The sequence below is a fragment of the Nicotiana tomentosiformis genome, chromosome 9, assembly GCF_000390325.3.
Source record: "Nicotiana tomentosiformis chromosome 9, ASM39032v3, whole genome shotgun sequence".
Lineage (NCBI taxonomy): Eukaryota > Viridiplantae > Streptophyta > Magnoliopsida > Solanales > Solanaceae > Nicotiana > Nicotiana tomentosiformis.
In genome coordinates, this window is record NC_090820.1 from 53,264,988 (window position 1) to 53,289,930 (window position 24,943).

The 24,943-nt window shown below is 37.0% G+C and overlaps 1 protein-coding gene and 1 long non-coding RNA gene across 3 annotated transcripts; both read left to right on the forward strand.

Annotated features, from left to right (window-relative positions):
* Positions 1 to 1,202: 1,202 nt before the first annotated feature.
* LOC104096489 (uncharacterized) lies at positions 1,203 to 6,223 on the forward strand. 2 transcript variants are annotated; one of them, XM_009602867.4, is made up of 6 exons: positions 1,203 to 1,380; positions 2,503 to 2,708; positions 2,859 to 2,917; positions 3,027 to 4,799; positions 5,204 to 5,360; positions 5,447 to 6,223. In XM_009602867.4, the coding sequence occupies exons 2-6, from the start codon at positions 2,588 to 2,590 to the stop codon at positions 6,082 to 6,084; spliced, it is 2,748 nt and encodes a 915-aa protein (XP_009601162.1). In that variant the 5' UTR covers positions 1,203 to 1,380; positions 2,503 to 2,587; the 3' UTR covers positions 6,085 to 6,223. The 2 variants fall into 2 exon arrangements, with proteins under 2 accessions (XP_009601162.1, XP_009601163.1); XM_009602868.4 differs by lacking the exon at positions 1,203 to 1,380 and adding an exon at positions 1,871 to 2,070.
* Positions 6,224 to 13,659: 7,436 nt separating this feature from the next.
* On the forward strand, positions 13,660 to 15,505 carry LOC104115070 (uncharacterized). The gene is made up of 2 exons (XR_690530.3): positions 13,660 to 13,912; positions 15,223 to 15,505. It is a non-coding gene; the product is annotated as an uncharacterized lncRNA (long non-coding RNA).
* Positions 15,506 to 24,943: the final 9,438 nt, after the last annotated feature.

Below are 24,943 nucleotides of genomic sequence, written 5' to 3' on the forward strand. Positions count from 1 at the left end.
AAAAAAAATACCCTTAAAAAAAGTACCCTTAAGAAAATCTCCCCTTAACTTTACCCTCTGTATATCTTTAATCATTAAGGACCCAGTAACCCTCCCCTTAAACGGTCCTAGCTATAAGTCTTTCAAATATTCAAGAATAGGGGGATGCCCACACATATTTTAAAATCTTGTTTTAGTATTTTTCCTTTTTATTTCCTGCAATTGAATTAGTTAATTGATATAAATAAAATAAAAAAGTGAAAGAGAAGGATATTACTTGCGGAAATCCCTTTTTTGCCTTGTGGAAAGGAATTGGAACTGAATTATTTTTACTTTGGATCATTTGGTACAATGGTGGGACAAATAAGGATATTCTATGAGATGAATCTCCCATGAGATTAATTAATCCGATCATTTTAGTGTAAAATTTATCACGAGATTAGCTAAGACCTAAAAGCAAATATGGGATAAATACAATTTTAAATTCTATCTTGAAATTATTATTATTATCCCTTGTACCAAACTATCAATTTCAATTTATGTGAACATATTTTTTTTTAGTCCATGCCAAAAAGAATAACTCATTTTTTTATTTGAAAAATATTTATCTTTATACAATGATTTATAGCCACACAAAATATATGTGTCTCATTTTACACCACAAGTTCAAATTTTTTTTTTTTTTTTTTTAAATTCCATGCCCAAACAAATGATTTCACATAAATTGAAACGGATGGAGAATTACAGTTAAAATTGACATCATCCGTATCGTGAGCAAAAATGTAAAGGAATTAATTACGGATTTTTTAAAAGGAAAATTTACTTTTATTTAAAAATATACGGTCCTACATAAGATAGGACTTTAATCAAAAGAGACGTAAATGTTTTAAAACATCTCTCTGGTTTGCAAGTTTTGTCGTTGACTTTATTTATTTTAATACTCCGTTAATCTCCAATCCATCAGCGAATCAATTGGTTGCTAAAAGTTCAAAAGGTGGACCTCGAAGCAGGGAATCGGAGCGCCCTCCCGTTGAGAGAATTTGAAATCCCTCCCTCTTCACAAAAGAGACGTTAGAACCTTTTTAACCTTTTGTGGAGAAACCATTAATTATTTTCTTCTTTCGAATATTTAAACAATCCCATTTTCACTTTTTTCAAAAAACAAAATTTCTGTCTTCCTCATTTAATGCTACTATGCTCTGTTTCAGACCAATCAACATTACAGCTTTCACTCCCCACTGCTCTTCTTCCCCTCGCCCCCTCCCCCCCCCCCCCAAACAAACAACTACTTCAATCATCTCTTCAGTGCTATAGTTTTTCCTATACCAAATATATATAATTTTCACACCTACAAGAATTGAAAAGCTGGTGCTTTAACAAGTCTTGATTTTTCTCTGTCGTGTAAGTTTTTATTAATCTATATTTGGGTTTCTTTTGTTCACTTTGTATGATTTATATATGTGAAAGGTTGATCTTTTTAGTATGTTTATGCTTGATCATTCTTGGGAATTTGAAAAAGCCGGAGCTTAATCAGTTCGGATTTCTTCTGAGCCACATAGTTTTTAAATTTTTTGGGTTTGTTTTGCTTAGTTTCTTAATGGTGATTTTATTGTTCAGTTCGTATGACTGTTGCATTGGAGAATGCTTCATTTCGTACCATGTTATGTTTGATCATTCACCTTTTATTTGTAAGCATGAGATTTAATGAGTCTTGATTTACTCTGGGACTCTAGGTCAGTTTTTTTAGTATTTCGGTTTATTTTGTTTAGCTTCTTATTGGTATGATACTAGGGTTTTTTATTTTATTTTTAAACCTTTTTTAGTATGGGAATGCTTAATTCTTTGCTATGTTTTTGTTTGATCATTCACGGGGTTGAATTTGACATATGATGTCAAATTCAAAAGGAAAGGGGCAAAAGAAATTTCACCACTTGGAGTTTTCTAGATAACGAGGGGGGAGGTAGTATGGATACTCTTAGCTCACATTTTCTGTTTGGAAGCACTACTAGATTTTAAGTCTTTGTTTGAGGGTAACTTTAGTCTTTAAGGCAAAGGGATAGCATTGGAATGATTTAGGAAATCCAAAATCAGGTATGTGTCTGCTTGCGCTGCAATGCAAAAAGATTTTGCAACGATATAATGAGCTAACTAAGACTATGAATTTCCCGTATTCTGTTATTAGTGCTGATTTCAAGAAAAGGTAATATGAAATGGTTATCAAGAGAAAATTGATCATTGGAATTATAAAAAAAATGGAGAAATTTGCTGGAAAGATGTATATCAAGATTTGGATGATGCAAAGTAGTGGTTAAGGCATACGCATTTGAATTCTTGAAGGAGGATAGTTTTCAATTTTGATGGAAAAAGGGAATTGAGCGAATTTAGTGGACAAAATGGGATTCCCACCTGGTTGAGCATATCCCCTCCATTTCCATTTACTGAATTTCACAAGTTATAAATCTCTAAAAGAAAATTCTTCCTCACCCTTGATGTTTGTTTTAAAGAGCATAAAATTATTTGCAGGTGAGCTTGGGAAACAATGCTTGCTGTAATATCTCTTTTTTCAGTTAGCAAATTTTGAAGAGGGCTTTGAGATCTGCGGTTGAATATGGGTGCTGAGAAACACAGTTCCAAGAGCGGAGGAGGTTATGTTGGTGGCTTCCTGCAGCTATTTGATTGGAATGCAAAATCACGGAAGAAGTTGTTCTCTAGCAAGTCTGATATACCAGGTAAACGCTGAAATTCTCTATGAGCAATGCTTTCAACTACTGATTCTTCCATATGCATGCATGCATGTATGTAGTGGTAGAACGTCAAGAAAACCATGCTGTTAAATGTTATAATGGCTGAACAAGCATTATTTCTATGCTTTTTTTCAGAGCAATCCAAACAGAAGAAGAGATGTGATGGGAACTTACCTATGACTCGGGTTCATCTGGTCAGTTTGTTACTCAATCTTTCTCATCTTTTCTTTTTCCACCTACTTGGATTGGAGACATATTTTCCTGTCGCTGTACTTCTCAATTGAAACTATTTTTCGTATGCAGAACAATGAGGATGATACTACAGCAGCGTCCAGTGTCAAAGGGAGTAGTGATTACAGTTGTGCCTCGTCGGTATCTGACGAGGAATATTATGGTATCAAGCCTGCAGGTGTCGTTGCTAGGCTTATGGGATTGGATTGCATGCCAACCTCTAACTTTTCAGAGCCTTACTCCACTCCATTTTTAGATTCTGAATCCCTACGAAGTGCTCCTTGCCTCTCGAGAAACCTCGAATACCAGCAAAATTTTCAATCAGTATATTCCAGCAACTTTCATGAGAAGATGGAGAATCTAGGCAGGAGCTCATTGGAGCCAAAGCAACAGAAGATAATCAGCAGGCCAATTGAGAAGTTTCAAACGGAGATTTTACCTCCTAAGTCAGCTAAATCAATCCCAATTACTCATTGTAAGCTTCTATCTCCTATCAAAAGTGCCAATTCAATCCCACCTCAGAATGCAGCTCACATAATGGAAGCAGCTGCCAGAATACTTGAGCCAGGACCTCAAGCTACATCAAAAGCAAAACTGTCCCTAATTGGATCTTCTTCAATTCCCTTGAAGGTAAAAGATTTAAAAGAAAGGGTTGAAGCTTCTCAAAAAGTAACCAAGATAGCTGAAGCTTCTCGAAGGCCAGCTGAGTCAATTGCTTCTAAGTACCTTAAAGGGCAACCTATGAATAAGAGCTGGAACGGATCAGCAGATACAACCAAGCAGAAAGATTTCTCAGATTCTGATGAATCTTTTATTGGAGGTAAAACTAAAGGAAAATCGATTTCCCTAGCCCTGCAAGCAAAAGCCAATGTCCAGCAAAGAGAGGGCCTAAATACAGGCAGCAGCAGAAGTGTACTTGGCCAGAAAGAACCAAGTAAAGTCATTTCAAACCAACTGTTTACAAGCCAACCTAGCACAGAGAAGAACACACACAAGAAACCATCTATACATAATAATTCATGTGTTTTGCGGCAGAATAATCAAAAACAAAATAGCATAGCTGATAGGGGGAAGTCACCTTCAAAGCCGTTTCTTTCCAACTTCCAAGGAAAACGTACACTTGGCGAGGATTCTTCCATTGCGCGACAGAAAAGTTCAAGTAAAATGGCTGAAAACTCTAAAGTCAGTTCCAGGAGGTTGAGCAAACAGGCCGGTTATAGAAAGGAAGAAACATATTCTTGTACTAAAAGTGTCACACGTAAGAAGCGGCCTAGTGACGGTGATATCCAATATGAAAAAAATCAGGCAGCTGGGAGCACGTCTACTCATAAAAGTGGAAAGCTGATTCAGTCTGGCATATTCACGGATAGGGAAATGAGCTGGGGTGAGAAGAGAAAAGTGGAAGGAACAGACATTATTTCCTTTACATTCAATGCACCCCTAACACGATCAGTACCCAGCCCCGAGCCCCCAAGAGAAGTACAGGGGACAAGTCATGAGTTTAGCACGGATTTTCGAAGTAAAAAGAAGCAGCTCAGCTCAGATAGTATGAGTAGTTTTAAGGCTCCTTTTGGGCATAACTTGAGCAGTGCTGATGATTTGAGCACTCTTTTGGATCAAAAGTTAAGAGAATTATCTTATGTAGTTGAGTCGTCACGCCAGAAAAAGGGAACATCCAGTTTTTCCTCATCGATATTCCAGGATCTGAATGGCTTATCGAAGACCACCATGTTGCATGGTAAGGGGAACCATGATGACATGGAAGTGGATGATTTGGTCAGCCGCTGCAACCCTGGATTTTCTTCTATTCGTCCTCTGGGAATCACTGGGCAGCACAAGCATCAGGTATGTATTGCATAATTCTGTTTTACACTTGAATCTTTATTGCATTAAGTTTGCCACTCTCTTTGTAGGTTGCAGATACCTCTATTTATATATTTTCTACAGTAGTGAATTTAATTAGACCATTCAGATGACTGTATCTTAACCTGCATTTCTTGTTAGCCCTTTTATGCCTTTTAATGATTTGGCGTTCTGTGGTCTTTGACATCTTTGTTTTCCCTCCTCTTTGGATTTGACATCGTATGGTTTAGACATCTTTGACTAAAAATTTCAGAAAGTAATTCCCTCCAACTTTCCTGATTCAATGTGCTCTTGTTAATTGTATTGCTCTATTTGTAGAAAGCTCTTTAAAGAATAGACGGGAAACCTTTTAATTAATTTGATCATCTAATCTGGTATGATATCAGGGAGTGGAAGAGGAACTGAGTGAGTGTTGCAGCAGTGAATTTGAAGGCAGGAAGGTGTTTGGCAGTCGGTTCCCAAGCCCTATATCTGTTCTTGAGCATTCTTTTCTTACCGAAAGTTGCAATTCTTCAGATACTGCAGAAAGTAACAATACAGGAGGTAAGATCAACACACCGAGTTTTTTCATGCAAGAAAAAATTCACTGGTACTTTAGAAACATCTGAACATTGTTTAATGAATTTCAGCTAGCAAGCAAAGTTCATCAGTACAAGCTAAAGAAGTGCTTGGTATATGCTCTTTGAAAAAGTTTCATTCGATAGAAGGTGATGTAGATTTGTTAGACTCTGCCTCTTCAACTTGTGGCGCAAAGGAGCATCTCAAAAATTTCCGTATGATGGATCTTGGGAAATCACCAAACTGGGAGCTGGAATATGTGAAGGAAATAGTATGCAATATTGAGTCGATGTTCATGGATTTCGCAATGAGCAGCAGGTCTCACGAGATCATCGATCCACACCTTTTTGATCAATTGGAAAGGGTAAATGATCGTGGACAAAGACGAAAGGTAATATTTGATTGTGTGAGTGAATGCTTGGACATAAGATGTAAGCGATACGTGGATGGTGGATATGATACATGGCTAAAAGGTGTCGTAGTGGTCAGAAACAAGGAGAAACTAGCAGAAGAAGTATATAGGGAAATTTCAGGGTGGAGTGGAATGGGTAACTGCATGGTTGATGAACTTGTAGACAAGGACATGAGCAGTTACTTTGGTAGATGGCTGGACTTTGAAGTTGAAGCATTTGAACTAGGAATACAGATCGAGAAACGGCTGCTAAATTCTTTGATTGATGAAGTAGTTGCTGACATCCTGCTACTCTAAAAGATTATCTTTGAATGCATATTCTTGTATGTTTATTGACTATTGTTGCATGTTTGAGATAGAAGACGAGAAATGAAACTGACTACAGGTCTTCTGAGGTGATGTTACCAGAATCCACATTTCATTTATTGGTTTGTTACTTAGTTATCATTCTGTTCCATTTGTATTTTATTTTTCTTTCCTGAGGGTCAATGAGAGGCTAAGATCCTAAATGTACGCTTGCGTCTAACGAATTCGTGATGATAAACAGACGTTAAAAATGCTAATTTGAATTAAATATTTTGGTTTTACTTCTACAAATTAATTTTTTCAACAACTTGTGTATTTAGTTTTTTTTCTTAGAAAACGTTATTGGAAGTTTTTCTTCCCAGCTTTGAGTAATGAGTTGCAAATAGCCATTTTGAAAAGGAATGCGTTCTGTATATTCCCCTCGCCTCGATAAAACTTTTTTTTTCCCCTTCCTTTTGGTTCATTCTCGTGTCTATTTTGTTTCAATTTCTCTGTGAAATAGTAGGAAGATTTGCAAAATTGGTTCAACTGTAGAATAGACAAGGATATCCTTTGATATTAGCTATCAATAGCTAATACCATCATTTAATATCGATATTAATTATACTCATAATCAAGCATGAGATAAATATAACTTATTAATGGTTTGGAATAATTAACTCCTACATAAAATCTTGCATAAGATAATATAATATTTGGTTAGTCGCATAAAACATAGCTCATATAACTAGTGCAACGTTTAGTTACTAGTATAATACATGCATTAAATTATATGATAATCTATATGTTATTTTTGTGGGATAGAATATGAAATAAAAATATGTGTATCAATAATGTAGGGTTCGAGCCATGAAAATAACCTCTTGCAGAAATGTAGTGTGAGACTGCGTACAATAGACCCTTGTGGTTCGGCCCTTCCCCGACCCCACGCATAGCGCGAGCTTAATGCACCAGACTGCATTTTTTGTATCATTAATGTGGGGGTTTTAGTTAGTGCAACTGATGAAACAGTAGCAGGAGCAACTATCAATGAGGAATTTGATGGAACAGTAACCACGCCAAGTTATATTAGATCGCCGATACTAGAAATTGGGGAAGGAACTTCGAAATCTCAATAGAAGTGGACGGATGTGGTCCAATTAGGGTCCAGTCAAAGTAAATTGTCGTGGGCAGATGAGTTTTAGGCTTCACTAGAGCTAAATTCAAAAGGATCCATCTGGGACAATTTCGATATTGCTAAGGTAACAAATGTTGGTTTTAAACTTGAATATGTAGCTCCTGAAATTTATGAGGCAGCACCTGTTTGTGAAATTGACATAGAGAACATAAGTTCTGAACTTGAATACTGGAAATCCGTTGTAGTATGCTATGTGTTGGGGGCTCATTCTCCTTTTGCAATTTTGAATGGGTATGTTCGATGCCTATGGGAAAAGCATGGAATTAACAAAGTATCTATGTTAAAAAAATGGCATAGTTCTAGTAAGGTTCGACTCTGTAGTTGGAAAGAATGAGGTATTACAGGGAGGAATTTACCATTTCGATAACAAACCTTTCATTGTGAAGGTTTGGAATCCGGATATGAAATTTACACGTGAAGAGTTATACACTGTCCCTATTTGGGTTAAATTACAAGGGCTTGAGTTCAAATATTGGAGCTCAAAAGGTTTGAGTAAAATTGGAAGCTTAATAGGCAAGCCACTAATGGTTGACAACCACACTTTGAAGAAAGTAGAATTAAGCTTTGCTAGACTACTTATTAAGGTTGAAATGGATACACCTTTGCCAGAAAAAGTGTATTTCAAAAATGAAAGAGGCCTACTTATGGAACAAAAGGCGCAATATGATTGGAAGACAATACTATGTAAAACTTGCAAGAAGTATGGCCATGATGAACAAGTATGAAAAGCTAAGAAAGTGCAGCAACCTCATCCTAAGGGGCAAGCACAAGATAACAATACGCAAGTTACTTCCAATGAAGTAAGTACAAGGAAGGTGTCAAAGGAAAAGACAATGCCTATACATCAAGGGACTAATCAAATAAAGGAGACACAGGGTAAGGAGACATAAGAAAAGGAAGGATGGGTCACATCTCAGCATACTGCTAAGCATACAAACAGGCAACCACAAAATTCTAGTAAGGGGAGAGCCAAAGAAGATCAGAATACTTTCCAAACTCTGGTGCAAGAGGATGTTAGAGGCATGAATGTGCAGGAAAAAAATAGTAATGCTATGAATGTGGGGGGGTGGGGGGGAGGGAGGGGGAGCCTAACTCTCCCATTGAGCATGGATAATCGCATGTGCTGGAATGTTAGGGGCATGAATGCTCCTAACAAATATAAGGAGATCAAACTCTTTTGTAATAAAGAGGATATTGGTTTGATAAGATTATTGAAAACTAAAATAAAGGCAAACAAGGTGGATCAACTAGCCAGTAAACCTTTTGGTAGGTGGGGGTATATCACACACTTAGCTGAACATTATAATGGGAGAGTTTGGGTGACTTGGAGAACTGAGTGTTTCAAATTTGATTTACTAACCATGTGTGCGCATGCAATCACATGTCAAATCAACCATGTGAGTTTACAAACTACTTACATAATGACATTTGTATATGCACATAATACTAAAGAGGAGATGAGGAGTTTATGGAGTTATCTGGAACGAGTAGCTAATGGTATGACACATCTTTGGATTGTGGTGGGAGATTTTACCTTTGTTTTAAATCTGGAGGATAGGATAGGTGGTACACTTGTTACTATGGCCGAGATTTCTGATTTTCATAGGTGCATTGAAAATTGTGGACTACTTGAATTCACCACAACTGGTAGTCGATACACTTGAAATGATAGGTATGGAGATTGCAGGATTATGTCAAGAATTGATTGGACTTTCATCAATTCAGCATGGCTAAATAACATGACTAGTTTTCGAGCACAATTCCTACCAAAAAATATTAGTGATCATTGCCCTTTAAAATTGACTGAATATAGTACACAAAGGAAGAACAAGAATGCTTTCAAGTTTTGTAATGTGTGGACTTCACATCCATATTTCCTGGAGGTAGTGAAGGAAGGCTGGATGTAATCAATCCAAGGGAACATTATGTTTCATATTGTCAAGAAGATGAAAATGTTGAAGGCTAAGTTTAAAAATTTCAGCAGAAGAAATTTTAGTGACATTGTAGCAAGGGCAGATGAAGGCAGGTTTGCTCTTGCAAAGATACAGGCAGAACTGCATAGTAATCCTCTTGATACAAGGATACAACAGGCAGAGAAGGATCTCTTTCAAAGGTTCAAGAGGTTCTCCTATCTTGCTGAGGTTCACCTCCAACAAAGAAGTAAAGTCACATGACTCAAATTGGGTGATAATAACAACAAATATTTTTTCTCTGTGATCAAACACAGAAAATTGCAACAAGCAGTTCTTCAGTTGACAGACAAACTTGGTAAATGGTGACAGATCAACAAAAGATAGCAGATATCTTTGTAGAGCATTACCAGAAGTTACTAGGGACAAAAGGGAATAACAAAATCTCATCTTTTCAGAGCTTTATAAAAAATGGTCATACATTGACTACATCACAACAACTACAGCTGATTAGGCCATACACATTTGCTGAAGTCAAAGAAGTAGTATTTGACATTGAGGAAACTTAGAGTCCAGGGCCGGATGGATATAGAAATGGGTTCTACAAGGCATCATGGCCCATTGTAGGAGAGGAGGTGACTAATGCGATTCTGGAGTTTTTTTTGACAATGGCCAACTCTTAACACAGATCAACTCGACAAATATTGCCCCGATTCCTAAGGTAGAAAATTCTTAGCTAGCCAGTCAATTTAGACCAATATCATGCTGTAATGTTATCTACAAATGCATTTCAAAAGTAATCAGTAAGAGACTCAAGGAAGCACTTTCTGTTTTGGTTGCTGACAACCAAGCTGCATTCATTGAGGGGAGATCTCACATACACAATGTATGAATATGCCATAATCTGTTGAGATACTATAATAGGAAGACTACACCTTGGTGTCTAATGAAAATTGATCTTAAGAAGGCTTATGATATGGTTAGCTAGGATTTTTTAGAAGAGATACTCTGAGGATATGGTTTTCCTATACCATTTATAAAGCTTATTATGGTATGTGTAACATCAACTTCTTTCACTGTCAAGGTTAATGGAGAAGGCTATGGGTATTTTGAAGAAAAGAGAGGATTCAGGCAAGGAGACCCCATGTCTCTTCTTCTCTTTGTGTTGGTTATGGAATATCTGTCAAGAGTGTTGAGGAAAATGGGTGACCTGCCTGACTTTCAGTATCATCCAATGTGTAAAAGCACAAAGCTAACTCATCTTATTTTTACAGATGACTTAATGTTGTTCTGTAAAGGCAACATAAAGTCTATACACAAAATGATGGAAGCTATCAATCATTTTACTGTTGTCTTAGGTTTAGTGGCCAATCTAGACAAATCACATATATTTTTAGCTGGGATAGAAGAGGATTTGAAGAAAGAAATTTTGGATACCACTGTTTTCTCCCTTGGCTCATTACCTATGAGGTACCTTGGACTCCCCCTATTTTCAAAGAAGTGGAGCAAAGTAAAATGTCATCATTTAGTGGAGAAGATTATCATGAGGATCAACACTGGATACTCTAAGCAACTTTCGTACGCTGGCAGATTGCAGGTCATAAATGTTGTACTCTTTTCTGTGTATAACTTTTGGGGAGCTGCTTTTATACTTCCTCAAAGTGTGTCTAAAGTAATTGATAGGAAGTGTAGAGACTACTTATGGGGTAGCACTGAAGAGCATAGGAAAATGTCTTTGGTTGCTTGGGAAAAAGTTTGTCAGCCAAAGAAATTTGATAGACTTAATATCAAAGGTTGCAAGCAATGGAATGTGGCCTCATATGTAAGCTATTATTGTTATTGGTGACAAAAAAGGATGTGCTATAGGTCAAATGGGCACATGGTATATATATATGAAGACATGTAGGGACATATGGGCTCACAATCCACCGATGAATTATAGCTGGTATTGGAAGAAGTTGAATGAGCTAAAGAAAAAAATGGCACATTGGTACACGGGCAACATTTATAAGGTGACTAGTAGTGATGCTTACTCTATTTCATGTAGCTACATTGCTATGGTTGAATTGAGTACAAGGTTGCGAGAAACAGAACTGATTTGGAGTGGGCTTATGCTGCCAAGGCAACGTGTTATGTTATGGTTAGCAAATCAACAAAAACTGCTGACTAAGGAGAGATCGATGAAGTTGCATATCCCTATCTCAGGAGATACTGCATGCTGTTTATGTGGGCAGGATATTCTGGAGACACACCTGCACCTATTTGCAGAGTGCCAATGGATTACCAACTTAAGAACTGATCTAGTTACTTGGTCTGGTATTCATATCCCTACAAAGAATGTATCTGAAACATTATAATAGATAAGGAGAAGGCATTGGAGACAGTTTCGAAAAGAAGTTGCAGCAACTATTCTCGGAGTTATGATCTATTACACATGGCAAGCTAGGAATTGGAGGATCTTTAGACAAATTTGTTTAACCACGAAATTTTGTGGTAGTCAGATTAAGAAGGAAATGCAGGCAAGGATCAGCACACGAGCAGGGTCAAGGAAAGCAAGAAACTGTCAAATGTTAGTTAATCAATTTTGTAGTTATGATAAATGTATAGCAGACTGTTTGTGTTTTTTTTTGGGGTCTAGTATTACTGATTGGCGTATATTATATGCCGTTAGTATGTACAAACTTTTTGTTGTTATGATAATATTCAAAGATTATTGCAAAAAAAAAATGTGGGGTTTTTAAATCATTAAACTATTAAAATCATAAGTCAAATTGAAATAGAAGTATAAAATTCCTCATAGTTTAGAAATATTTGCTTAATAGTTTGCATCATAATATTCATCATCCCACGCCACGTCCAAAGGAAAATATCATCCCAATATGTGCAATCTTCAATGGAGTCAGCATAGTAGAGTCAAGAAATTTAATAGATCAACCCTCAAACTCCTTTCAGTAATCTCCTTCTCCATTTCCAAAACCCCACTTTTGCTAAAATGATCATCAAAATCAGAGCAAGTCTGTCAGCTTCAGTTTCTTGAAGTACTACTAGTAGTTCACTCTCCTTGTTTTTAGCTACTTTATTCTCCGAGACATTAATAATGGCCTGACGACTTTGAACCCTAGAGTAAGAGTCTTTTCTGCTTAAATAAGAGCTCCAGCAATTCTTTACTTCGTTTTCTATTCGCCCGCCAAAATGGCTGGCTATCAAACACCACGTACAATTTGAAAAGAACAATTCAGTGTTAAATACTTTGGTGCATTAGATTCTTGATTAACAATATGGTTACTTTTGACTAAACCTGACAACATGGGCTGGCCTAGCCCAGCCCACACGGGCCTTGGCATTTGAGTTATTGGGCTGGACCGGTCCATCATTTTGATGGCCTTAAAATGATTAGCCCATGCCAGACTTACGCCGCCACCGCCCCCACGGGCAAACACACCATTCTTAAAAAGTATTTTTCATGTTTTTTTAAATTTAAGTTCTAACCTAAAACTTAAAACAATAAATATTTACAAGTCAAAAACAAATCTTATTTGACAGAAAGCATCAGCACAATTTAATAAATTCTGACATCATTCTAATATATTATTAAATTGTACGATTGACATATCCATGGAACTCATGGCATATCCAACACCAACACATTATCTTCATCAAGCACATTTAAATCCGCTTGTGACAACAAAATTAAGATGACGAAAAGAAAACAAAATACACATGTACGAGTGAAAGAGAGGAGTGAAAGAGAGGAAAGAGCACTACTTTTTTTTAGGGTTTAGGGAATTAGGAGGATTTTATTATTTACTTCTGTCATAATTTTATTTAACTTAATTTTATTTTTAAAATTTAAACTTAAAGATTTTGATCTTTTAATATGATGGGTTTAATAGACTTTGATTTTGGATTACTATTCTTGTCATTTTCTGTTTTCCTTTTGCTTTTTATATTCTTAATTATATAATTTTATTAGGCCAACGGGCCAGCCGAGCCGAGCCCAGCTTCAGCCAAGCCTTATGGGTTCCGGACTTACTTTGATCGAGCAAAAAACCTCTTATTTTTAAATAGGTTGTAAAAAACTTAGCTCAATCCTATTTCATCACTGGCGGACTAGGCTAGCCCAACAAGCCGAACCCATATTAAAGGCTTAAAAACGATTTATAAAGACTTTATGTTCCCCGTGAATACCTACAATTAATTCAGGATATTTTTAATCTTTAGTTATTAAATCCGAGCAACATGAGAATACTTGAGTGGAACAAGTTTATTGGGATTGCTTGAGAGTAATTATCTTATCAATCTTTGAGTGTTGGATTAATGGAAAATACTTGGATATTAATTTTAAAGCACTAAAATCAAGGAAAAGACAATAAACTATCTCCCCATAGCTAGCTATAGCACTAGAAGGAACCGAATTACTTTTAGCAAATCGGTGAGCTAAACCTCTATAGCACAACTATTGTGTCAGTACAAAAATAACTTCAACTGGACCTATAAATACTAAATTTGGGGAGAGAAAATTATTGGGTTGGTGAAGATATTGAAGTCTAGAGGAGAGGCTCTCGGCTGGGGGATTAAATACCTCTTTAACGTGAGTTCCTTTGGGTTGTTGTGAGTAGATTTCAAGTACTAATTTTCATCATTAACACCAAATCATCATGGAAATTTAGGCTCTTCAAGAAATCCTTCAAGAACACAAGGAGGAGAAAAGAGCTAGGGTTTCTTTACAAAGGTAATCCTACCATCCTAAACTAGTTATTGGAGTATAAATATATTTGTAGATGATAATGTTGAGTTGGAATTATGATTTTTAGAAGCTATTGAGTAAAACCTAATGGCTAGTATTCTTGAGCTTAAAGAGTATGTTTGGGAAGACAATGAATAGTGTCAATTTAATAATTTATGTGTTGAGCGCTATTCGTCGAGTATTAACTTGTTAAGTGTAAAACGGGTAAGAGATGGAGATTTTCGGATGTAAGGATGGATTATGGTCGATCTATGAATATGACTTGAATTGAGTAATAATTCCTCAAACTTGAATTAAGATGGAAATTGGTTGCTATATGTAGATTTTAATTTCGTTGGTGACATTGGAACCTTGGGCAAGATTTTGGAAAGTGATTTGAGACACGTTGAAATTTATTACCCTTCGAAGCTTTTCTCCAAATTCATATGGAAAATCGATTTAGAAATGGATTCTAGGAGTCATAGCTTATGTAGACGAGCGGATTGAGATTGCATCACTTCTTGCATTGTAAAAGATTTAAGTGTTAATATGTAATTTTCTTATAAAGCGTGAAGTAAAAATATTTATAAATTTTTTACACATTAAGGTAGAACTTGTTGAATAAAAAGGTAAATTCTCATTTGTTAATTACTATTACAAGAATTGAGAAAGGACTTTTACTTGATTTTGTGCAAAAGGTTAGATCGGTTATGAACATCGTGATTTGATAAAATGGATCCTTTGAAAATTTTAGGCTATGAATCAATTTGTAATATCAAATATTTTGCAAATTACTAGTGGAAACCACCGAGATTGGTTTGAATATTGAGTTTGTTACCATGAAACTACATGTACCAGTATAGGGACACATTCCAAGGATAACCCGATGTTTGTGGGATAAAGTTCCCCCATTTGTGAGGGCAATTGATCATTACTTAATGTAATGAGGTTAAGTCTACTAGTACGATAATATAAGCTGCCCGACAACTAGGGTCAAATACTTGTTTCTAGGTTGATCACCTAGTGTTGTTTATTATGCCGGTGTCGGTATGGTGCTCCTGGTTAAAGATAAACCTCGCTCAATTTTATTAAATCTTGATGCTAAATGAAGACTTTGAAATATATTCCACATTATTGCCTTATTTTATTGTCCGAATTATTAATTGATACAAATATTTCCTTCTTATATCAATTGTTATGCATATCTAATATTTATTAAATTTTTTCCACTTTCTTTATTTGAAGAAACAATTTATAATTCGTACTAGGCATGTGGAGCTTAAGCCCTTCGGCCACATTTCTATTTCTGTTTTCAGGGGCCGGGCCTGAGCAGTTTGAGCCTCATGGATAGGACATCTCTACATCTTATGCTGTATCTTTTGGATATACTCCAAATTTGTACTCATGGAGCATTGTTATATTTATTTTTTGAACCACAAGGCCTGTCTTGGTCGACTATTTTATTCCGTGTCATAGAGATTCCATTGATATTAATAGCATTTATTTTTGGACTGTAATTCTATGGTTACTCATATGGCATGCATGAATGAAACTCTTTATCTTTATGAAGTTTTTATTTAATATAAAAATTGAATTAAATATATTATTCTTTCTTTGTTTTATTTATTAAAAAGATTATATTTTGAAGAGGCTTCCACATGCATCTATTAGACATATAGATGAATATTATTATATAGGTCGATTCACCAAGGTTAGGTAGGGTGCAGAGTGCCGGTCACATAGTGTTGGGTGTGACAAATAGAGGCGTAGGCTTTAAGTCGAGCACTAGAAATGTCTATGGAATCATGTCTAGTAGAGTTCTCCTTATTAGTGTTGTGCACCACACTTATATAAAGAAGGATACAGGGACATTATAAGAATGCTTCGTTCTTCTTCCTATTCTAGAATCGTGCAAAAGAGCTAGGGTCTAAGAAAATTTTCCTAACTCGTGAGCTATCTCGGTTCGTACACATAGTAGTAACATGAATAGAGAAGCTGCTCAAGTACCTGACGCGGCTTTGGGAGGGGTACCTGCTAGACCTAGGGGCTGGCATGCTAAGGCTATAAGGGCACGAGCTATGCCAGTCCCAATGGCTCCAAAGATGGTTTATGAGCTTGAGGAAGAAGTTGATGAAGCACCTGCTCCACTTTCCGATCCAAATCGCTTGGAGAAGACCCTCACTGATATTAAGAAGAGTATGGACACTTTTTCCTCATGGATATGTAGACCCAACAAAACCTTCAAGTGGGTATTCAGGCAGGCACTTTAACATGGAGGGATGAGAGCAGCAGCGGTGGAGGACATGGCGCACTTGGCCATGAAATTTGTGAGACTTGAGTCGCCAATGTTCACTGATATAGATTCTACCGTAAATCCTCAAGATTTCTTGGAGGAAATTGAGAATGCTACTACTCTTGTAGGAGTGAAAGATCACTAGGTTGTCAGGTTGGCGGACTATCAGTTGAAAAACATTGATGCCTCCAATTTAAAGGGGTAGAGAATATCCGCCTGGAGGATGCACCTCCAATAACTTGGGCGGAGTTCAAGAAGATGTTTATTTTGAAATGGTTGTCGCCGGGAGTGAGAGCCGCTCTTGCGGTACTATTTGAGACCTTGAAGAAAGATTCCATGACCTGCCTAGAATATAACATCATGATCGAGAAGTTATCTCGTTATGCTCTTCACCTTATCCCCACCAAGGATGAGAAGATTGACCGCTTTGCCCGTGGGTTGATTCTAGGTATTTGGAAGGATGTTGCTAGTGGAAGGAGAAATACCATCTTTTTGGATTTTGTGGACCTAGCCATGGATTTTGAGAGGATTCATCAGGAGGAGAGGGCCAATAGGGAGCAAAACAAGAAGGATCATAATTTTCATACTTTAAGTACAGGGCCTATCTCAGGTAAGGGGCATAGCAGCAGGGGGACATCTGGTCCACCACAGTCTAGAGTGCAGACTGCTTTTAGTAGCACTCTAACGACACATAGTTTAGGACAGGGAGGCCACTACATACCAGCTCAAAGCTATCGTAGGCCTACTCGGCAGGCCCATAGTAGTGTTGGATCACACCCTAGGAGTTCTAACTCTTCTCCAACTATTCAGGGTTCGTGATATGGGTGTGGTCAAATAAGCCATATGAAGAATTTTTGCCCTAACATGCAACAATGTTCGAGAGCTCAGCCAATTTCTTCCATGACTACTACCTAAGCTGCATCACCCCTACCTAGGGTTAATGGGGCCTATGGTCGGCGCAGTACAAGGAAGGTGCCATAGATAGATGCTACTTCTCAGGGGACTCATCCCCGTTTCTATGCCATGCCTACTCGCCCTACCGCAGAGGCTTCAAATATTGTTGTCACATGCATACTTACTGTTTGTTCTCTCGATGCGCATGTTCTTATGGATCTTGGATCTAATTTTTCCTATTTCACTCTGTACTTTGCTTTGGATTTTGAGATAGAGCCAGAATAGTTACTTGAACCATTTTCTGTATCAACTCCGTTTGGATATTCTTCTACTACTTCTCGCATTTATAGAGGTTGTGTAATTCTAATTCAAGATCGACATACTATGGCAGATGTAATCGAGCTAGACATTATTAACTTTGATATAATCATGGGAATGGACTGATTATACAAGTGTTATACCATTCTTGATTGTCGTCTATGATAGTCAAGTTTGGATTTCCCAATGAACAGTTCGTGAGTGGAAGGGAAATTATACCGAACCATGGACCAAGTTTATTTCTTACCTTAAGTCGAAGAGGATGATCATGAAGGGATGTCTCTATCATTTAGTTAGAGTCACCAACATATACCTAGCATTCAGTTCGTACCGGTTGTTAATGAGTTTCTTGATGTCTTTCTTGACGAGCTTCTAGGTATTCTACCAGATTGGGTCATTGATTTTGGGATAGATGTGGTGCCAAATATGCAACCGATATTCTACCGGATTGGGTCATTGAGAGAATTGAAGGAACAATTGAAGGATTAAGGGTTCCGTTGGTGCCAATGCATATATAAGTATACACGGTCAATAAGTAATAAAGTGATAATAAAGTATCGTTCCCACGAGAATTTATGATTAACAATTGTCTAAATTAAACTAACTATGAGATATTCGTTCAAGAAATTTTGAAGAAGATAATTGTGATTTTACTAAACTAAAAGTTACTACGATAATGAACAAGCAACCACGAGAACAAATAATGGAAATAGAGAAAATTCAATAAGATAAGGATATTCTGGAGTTACAGGATTAATTTCTGTCCTACTGATTATTTCGGTTGATTCAACTACTTGATCTATCTAATTTGTTGATTAAAATAGTTTATTTTGCTCGCAAGGGTCTTTTGATTCCTTGCTCGCCTATTTAAGACAACCTAATACTATACATCTATAGAATAAGAGTTAACTAGAATGCATGTATATCTCCTGCAATAATAATCAAGTAAGGCAACTAGAATATGTCTATCCTAATTGTGAATCTATTCTCTGATGCCCGGATTTAAAAACTTATTCTATTCAATCCTGTATACAATCTATAGTTCCCCCTTTCGTGTTAAACTAAAGATTCATAGATAGTATTCTACTGTTAGATATGCAGTAAAATAATTAAGCACAAGATTAAATAAACAAATCAATATGATTAAATCAAGTAATATCAACAATCGTAAAACATATGAACAATCAAACTATTATTTTGAATCATAAGATCTACAAATACAAGAGTGGGGCGAGTTATGGGGCATGGTCCCCTATGTTCCTTCCGCCAATTCTCCTTTCATGCTCTTTTCTTGTATTTTCAATATCATTTTATGCAACTTTCATTCCTCTTCGCGTTCAAATGGCCATACACATAAATCAACTCTATTAAGCTCAAACGTCGCACAACTTATTATTAAAATACCAAAATATAAGGTAAGTAATAAACTGAAAAATAGAATTACATCGAAGAATATCACGACCCAAAATTCACCTAGTCGTAATGACACCTAACCCAACCCGCTAGGTAAGCCAAATAACAACCAACACAACTCAAATGAGAATAATAAGAATTAATAAGTGAAATAACTGAATTTCTATACAATTACTCACAGATTAGTAGTATAAGTCATAAGCCACTAAGACTTAGATTTACAAAGCTGGTATGAAAGTAAATACAACATCTGTTTGGAATATACATAAACAGATGACAAATCTAAAGCTACCAAGGACAAGTGGTAGCTATATCCAAAAAAATAGGTACATCTTCAGTGCCAGCTCCCGTCATCCACAACATCTCAACTCCAAGATCTGCACGTAAGGTGCAAAAGTATAATATGAGTACAACCGACCCATGTACTCAGCAAGTATCATAACTAACCTCGATGAGGTAATAGAAGCAAGAATTATAAATGATACTCGCTAATCACTTGTACAGTTCATAACTTCAACAAGTACAGAACAATAATATGATCAAGTCACGAATCACAGATAAAACCCCCATGGGTACACAAAATAACTTAACGTAATCTATTCAGTCAGCAAACCAGCTTATAAAGAAGATATGCAAATAAATTAGGTAAACAACCAAGGAAATTGCAAGTAAAGATGAAATATAATAACCAAATCAAACACTTCTTTTCTTCAGAATTTCAATAACCGAACCAAACCACTGATCTACTTTCATCAAAGTCCATATAAACCAGAAACCCATCAGTTTCTCATAATCCGCGTGTACACCATCAAGAAGGAACATGAGAAGGTGACCCTAGGGGGATGGATCCATATCCACACGCTGCACGGACAACTCACGTACTGCACGGATAACTCACATGCTAATAATATCAACCGCATAGATGACTCACGTACTGCACAGATAACTCACGTGCCAATAATATCAATATCTCAAATCCGCACAAATAACTCACTTGCTGCACGGACAACTCACGTGCCAATATCACAATTCGCCTGACGTGGTCACATGCTCAATATCAAATCTGCCCTGTGTGGTCACGGACTCAATATCACAATCCGCCCGGATGGTCACATGCTACATATCACAATATGCTCGGCGTGGTCACATGCTCAATATCATAATTCGCCCGGTGTATTCACATGCTAAATAGAACAATCCGCCCGGTATCATCACATGCTACATATCAAAATCTGCCTGGCGTGGTCATAGGCTACCAGTCCAATCTATATCACATAGAATACAGATAAACAAGAATATATGTACCTGATTAGTGAGCATAAAATTTCATACTCCTGGGCTGGTGTAAGTGACATGCTAAGGTGTATGCATGTACAAAATGTGCTATCATACCGCAATCAAGAAAATTCATTACAAAAGTGGTAATTATCAGGTTCAATCAGGAGATTAACCTCTATGTAACCTCAGACATGGCTCAAATAGCTCACAACAAGGGTATACATATAAGAAACATCACAGTATTAAGCTTAGCAACCAATTCAAGGCATATCATAGCCTAAGCACTACCCCGAACATGAATAATACCCCGGTGCACGCACATGGGCTTAACTCCACACATGTGCGCCACCCATAGCACATATCTATCACAAATAACTCAGGAAACTAGTACCTAAACTAAGTTTAGGTAAGATAATTACCTCAAACAAGCCAAACCGATGCTTTAAAGCGCCATCGCGCACAAACCGACCTCCGATCGACTCGAAAATATCGAAAAGCAACTCAAAAACATCAAATATTTCCATAGGAATCAAACCCATACTATAAAGGTCGAATCTTTAATCAAATACTCAAAGTCAACCAAAAGGTCCACCCGGGCCTAGACCCTGGAACCCTACAAAACTCACAAATTCTGACAACTCATTCTAATACAAGTCCAATCATACTAGTTTCACTCAAATCCAACTCCGAATCAATGTTCATATCTCAAATATTCACTTTAGGAAAGTTTTGACAAAACCCCCAATTTCCCTTTTAGATTCATTAATCAAATGCCGAAATCAAATCCGAGTAAAAAATATTTACCCCAATCCAAATCGTGAAAATTGCCTTGAGAATCGCCCAAATCCGGGCTCCCAAAATCAAAATATGGTAAAATAACTCCACCCTCAAAATATAAAGCTTCTGCCCAGTACTTTCGTATATGTTGTTCGAAAGCCGCTTGTGAGGTGTCGCTTATGTGACAAAAACCCCTCTTCTGCAGATACCACTTAAAATCCCGACCTCTCGCACCTTCAGACATCCTCCCGCTTTTGCGCTATCACAGGTGCGAGGCAAATCCCACTTCTGAGCTAAACCCCTCTAGCTTGCCTTCTCGCTTCTGTGCCAAGAGACCGCTTATGCGGTCCCACAGATGCGCCCAGGACCCCGCATCTAGGGACATCCCGACTTCTAGATTTCTTCGTAGGTGTGACAAAACAAGCGCTTATACGACCACCGCACCTACGCAAAAACAACCGCAGATGCGCAACACCAAAAATAGACCTGCCAAAACACTCCTAAATGATCCAAAATTAATCCGAAACACACTTGAGCCCCTCGGAACCCTGTCCCATCATGCGAACAGGTCCCAAAACATAACACAGACCTACTCGAGGCTGCAAAATTCCACAAAATAACATCAAAACCAACACGGACCTACTCAAGGCTACAAATACTACAAAATAACATCAAAACCACGAATCGCACCTCAATTAAAGATTCATGAACTATTTCAAACTTCCAAAATTCCAAACTTATGCCGAACACGTCTAAAAAACTCGGAATCATCTCAAATTTTGCACACAAGTTCTAAATGACATTACGAACCTATTCCAACTCTTGGAATAATAATACAAATCTGATAACATCAAAGTCAACTCACAGTCAAACCTATGAACTTTCTAAACCTTCAAATTGCCAACTTTCGTCAATTCAAGCCAAAATCTTCTAAAAACATCCAAATACAAATACGGGCATACGCTCAAACCCAAAATCTCTATCCAAACCTAATGAAACCATAAAAACTCCGATCCGAGGTAAAATACACAAAAGCCAAACTTGATCAACTCTTCCAACTTAAAGCTTTTTAGTTGAGAATCATTCTTCCAAATTAATCCCGAGTCACTCGAAAACCAAAACAAGGATACAAGTAAGTTATAATACACCATATGACGCTACCCACGACCTCAAACCACCGAACTAAATGCAAATACTCAAAATGACTCGTCGGGTCATTACAAAGCATCACCACCCTACACTCAAACATAGCTCGCCCCAGAGTCAACAAATAGTCTATTATATCTTTGAGCACTTTACGACTTAACACATTAAAATTACACTACACCTATGGTCATGGTTGATAGCAACAATTACGCTCTAGCATATGCGTTTAACACACACTTCCTATAACTTACGCCATACTTAGGAAATATTCACAACATAGTTAACATACTCACAACAATCATATCCTAGAAACGTGATCATGAAACCATGTTCCCTCACAACAAAATCAAGGAGAATAAGCAGTCCACACATTTGAATCTCACGCTTAAATATAGTTTAAGGACTCACACATATATGAACAAAATATCTCACTCTCACAAAGAAGTCATATGCATGCAAATGGTACCATATGCTTGCTCTTTATGTAAACCACTACTAATATAGGCTCGCTCAGTCTAAAATCAATTAGGACTTTTTTATAGTTGTAATGTGAGCTAAGGGATATGTGGGATCTATTTAGGGATAGTGACTAAAACTCCTAAGCACTTAACACATCACATAATCAACTTTAAGCGCAACTTTCTTCAACTCAACTTCAATTTCACAAACAAGATCATTCCCAAAAATGTTCCCTCTTTCTTTAAGCACTACTTTGATTCACACTCACTAGCAAGAACAAGCTGTATTATTTCTTTTGCTACATATTCTTTCTTGAAGATTTTTCCCTTTTACCCCCTCATTTTCAACTCCCATTAGTGGTGTATTTCTTATGATAGAAGTGCATATTTCTTCCTTTTCATTAGTTCCACTCAAAAGCCACCCAAGTTTCCTCCTTATTTCTTTCTAGCGCCATTTTACAATTTAGTGCTTTCAGAGATAAAATGCTTAAAGAAATGTCAATTAAGAAAAAAAAGAGTATAGTCTTGTTTGGAGTTGTTTCCTATGGGTTTTATTTGATATTATTGAGTTATGTTTTGCTAGATTCGAGCCAGTCAAAAGTTATTTCTAAAGGAAAGGCATTTTCGGAGTATGATTTGGCCCGTTTGAGGTAAGTATCTTGCCTAACCTTGTGCGGGGGGAAACCCCCTTAAGATTTGGTCTTATTTGCCTATTTGTGTTATGTGAAAAATGACGTATACACGAGGTGATGAGTGAGTACACGAGTGCTATATGTGATTTATGACCGGACTTAGGCTATTAATATGCCTTATTTTGATGATATGCATTATATGAAACATGCTTAATCACTTAGTGACTACATGAACTTGATTGATATACTTGATTTAGCCGTAGTAACAATTCACATGTTGAACACTCATCTACATTTTATTATTATTATTATTATTATTATTATTATTATGTCCTTGTGTACTTTGGTGATAGATTATGAGCTTATGTCTTTGATGGTAATTTGGCCTATTACATTGTGATGATTGTGGCACATGTGGACATGTTGAGTGGATTAATTGGGTGATGGCACGAGGTCTTTACCGTGCGATTATGATTATTGTTGTGCACATATGGCGAAATAAGGATGGCGCTCTCGGGCTTGCACATGTAGAGAAATAAGGGTGGTGATCTTGATTATGCGTATGTGGTGGAATAAGGATGGCATTTCTTAATTATTGCACATGGGGTGATATAAGGTTTTCATTCTTGATGATGTTTAAGTGATTGTTTGAAGGTGATTTCCTTGATGTTATTTATGTGATGAAATGAGGTGACATTTTGTTCACGTACATGCTTTCTTTAAACTTCGTCATATATTTCCACAAGTTGCAAATTGTATTCGACATGCTATCATATGCCTCTGTTTCTACTTGATGAATTGTTGACAAAGATGATTTTTTCTATGTTGAATTGTTATCACATGTTTTAAGGAGATTGTAGTGTTATATTCCATTATATTTATTCTTACTGCAAGTTATTGATATATTGCATAGGTTCTTTAGCTAGTGAGTATCACATGACTTGAACCTCGTCACTTCTTCACCAAAGTTAGTCTTGATACTTACTGGGTATCGATTGCGGTGTACTCATACTATACTTCAACACATATTTTGTACATATCCGGGTATAGGAGGCAGAGGACCTAGTGAGTTAGTGCATACACAAAGTGCGAGAATTCAAGGTCGAGCTACATGACCGTCGCAACCCCTTGGAGTCCAATCCTTATGCTGATACTATTATTTTTATGTTCCAAAAATATTGTGTTTTTTGAGACTTCTTTATGTATCCAGTTTAGAGCTCATGACTCTGTACTACCTAATTCTTTGGGCGTTGGCATGTTTGGCTTATGTTATTACTATTTCCATTGTTTTTGTTAATTCAGTCTTGTTAGACCTTGTTTGTAGATTTAGATATTATTTATATGATTGGCTTACCTAATCTTGAAGGTTAGGTTCCATCACGACCCCTTTGGTGGAATTTGGGTCGTGTTAAGGTTGTCTTAGAGCTCTAGGTTCATAGGTTCTAATAGTCATGAGCAAGTTGAGTAGTGTCTTGCAGATCGGTATGGAGACATCCGTACTTATCTTCGAGAAGCTACTAGGCTTTTTAGAAAACTTCATTTTCTTTCATTGATTATTGCACGAATTTGTTTATTCTAAAGTTTGAATCTTTACTCTTCTATTCTCCCACAGATGGTAAAGATATGATCTTCAGGATCAACTAAGCAGGAACCATTGTCCCCTGTCAGAGCTGCGAGAGTCAGGGCTGAGGTAGAGGATGAGGTGGGGCATGCACCATAACTAGAGCCCCTCCTAGAGCAACAGTTGTGGAGCCACCAGTAGCTCCAGTTGAGGAGTAGGAGCCTGATTATGTTGAGCAGGTGGGACTTGCTCGGGGACCCAAGGGGC

What these genes read in the sequence shown, in the direction of transcription:
- LOC104096489 (XM_009602867.4), top strand. Translation starts at nt 2,588, where the DNA reads ATGGGTGCTGAGAAACACAGTTCCAAGAGCGGAGGAGGTTATGTTGGT. An exon ending in CTATGACTCGGGTTCATCTG is followed by an intron (nt 2,918 to 3,026) that starts GTCAGTTTGTTA and finishes TTTCGTATGCAG; the next exon opens with AACAATGAGGATGATACTAC. An exon ending in AGAAAGTAACAATACAGGAG is followed by an intron (nt 5,361 to 5,446) that starts GTAAGATCAACA and finishes AATGAATTTCAG; the next exon opens with CTAGCAAGCAAAGTTCATCA.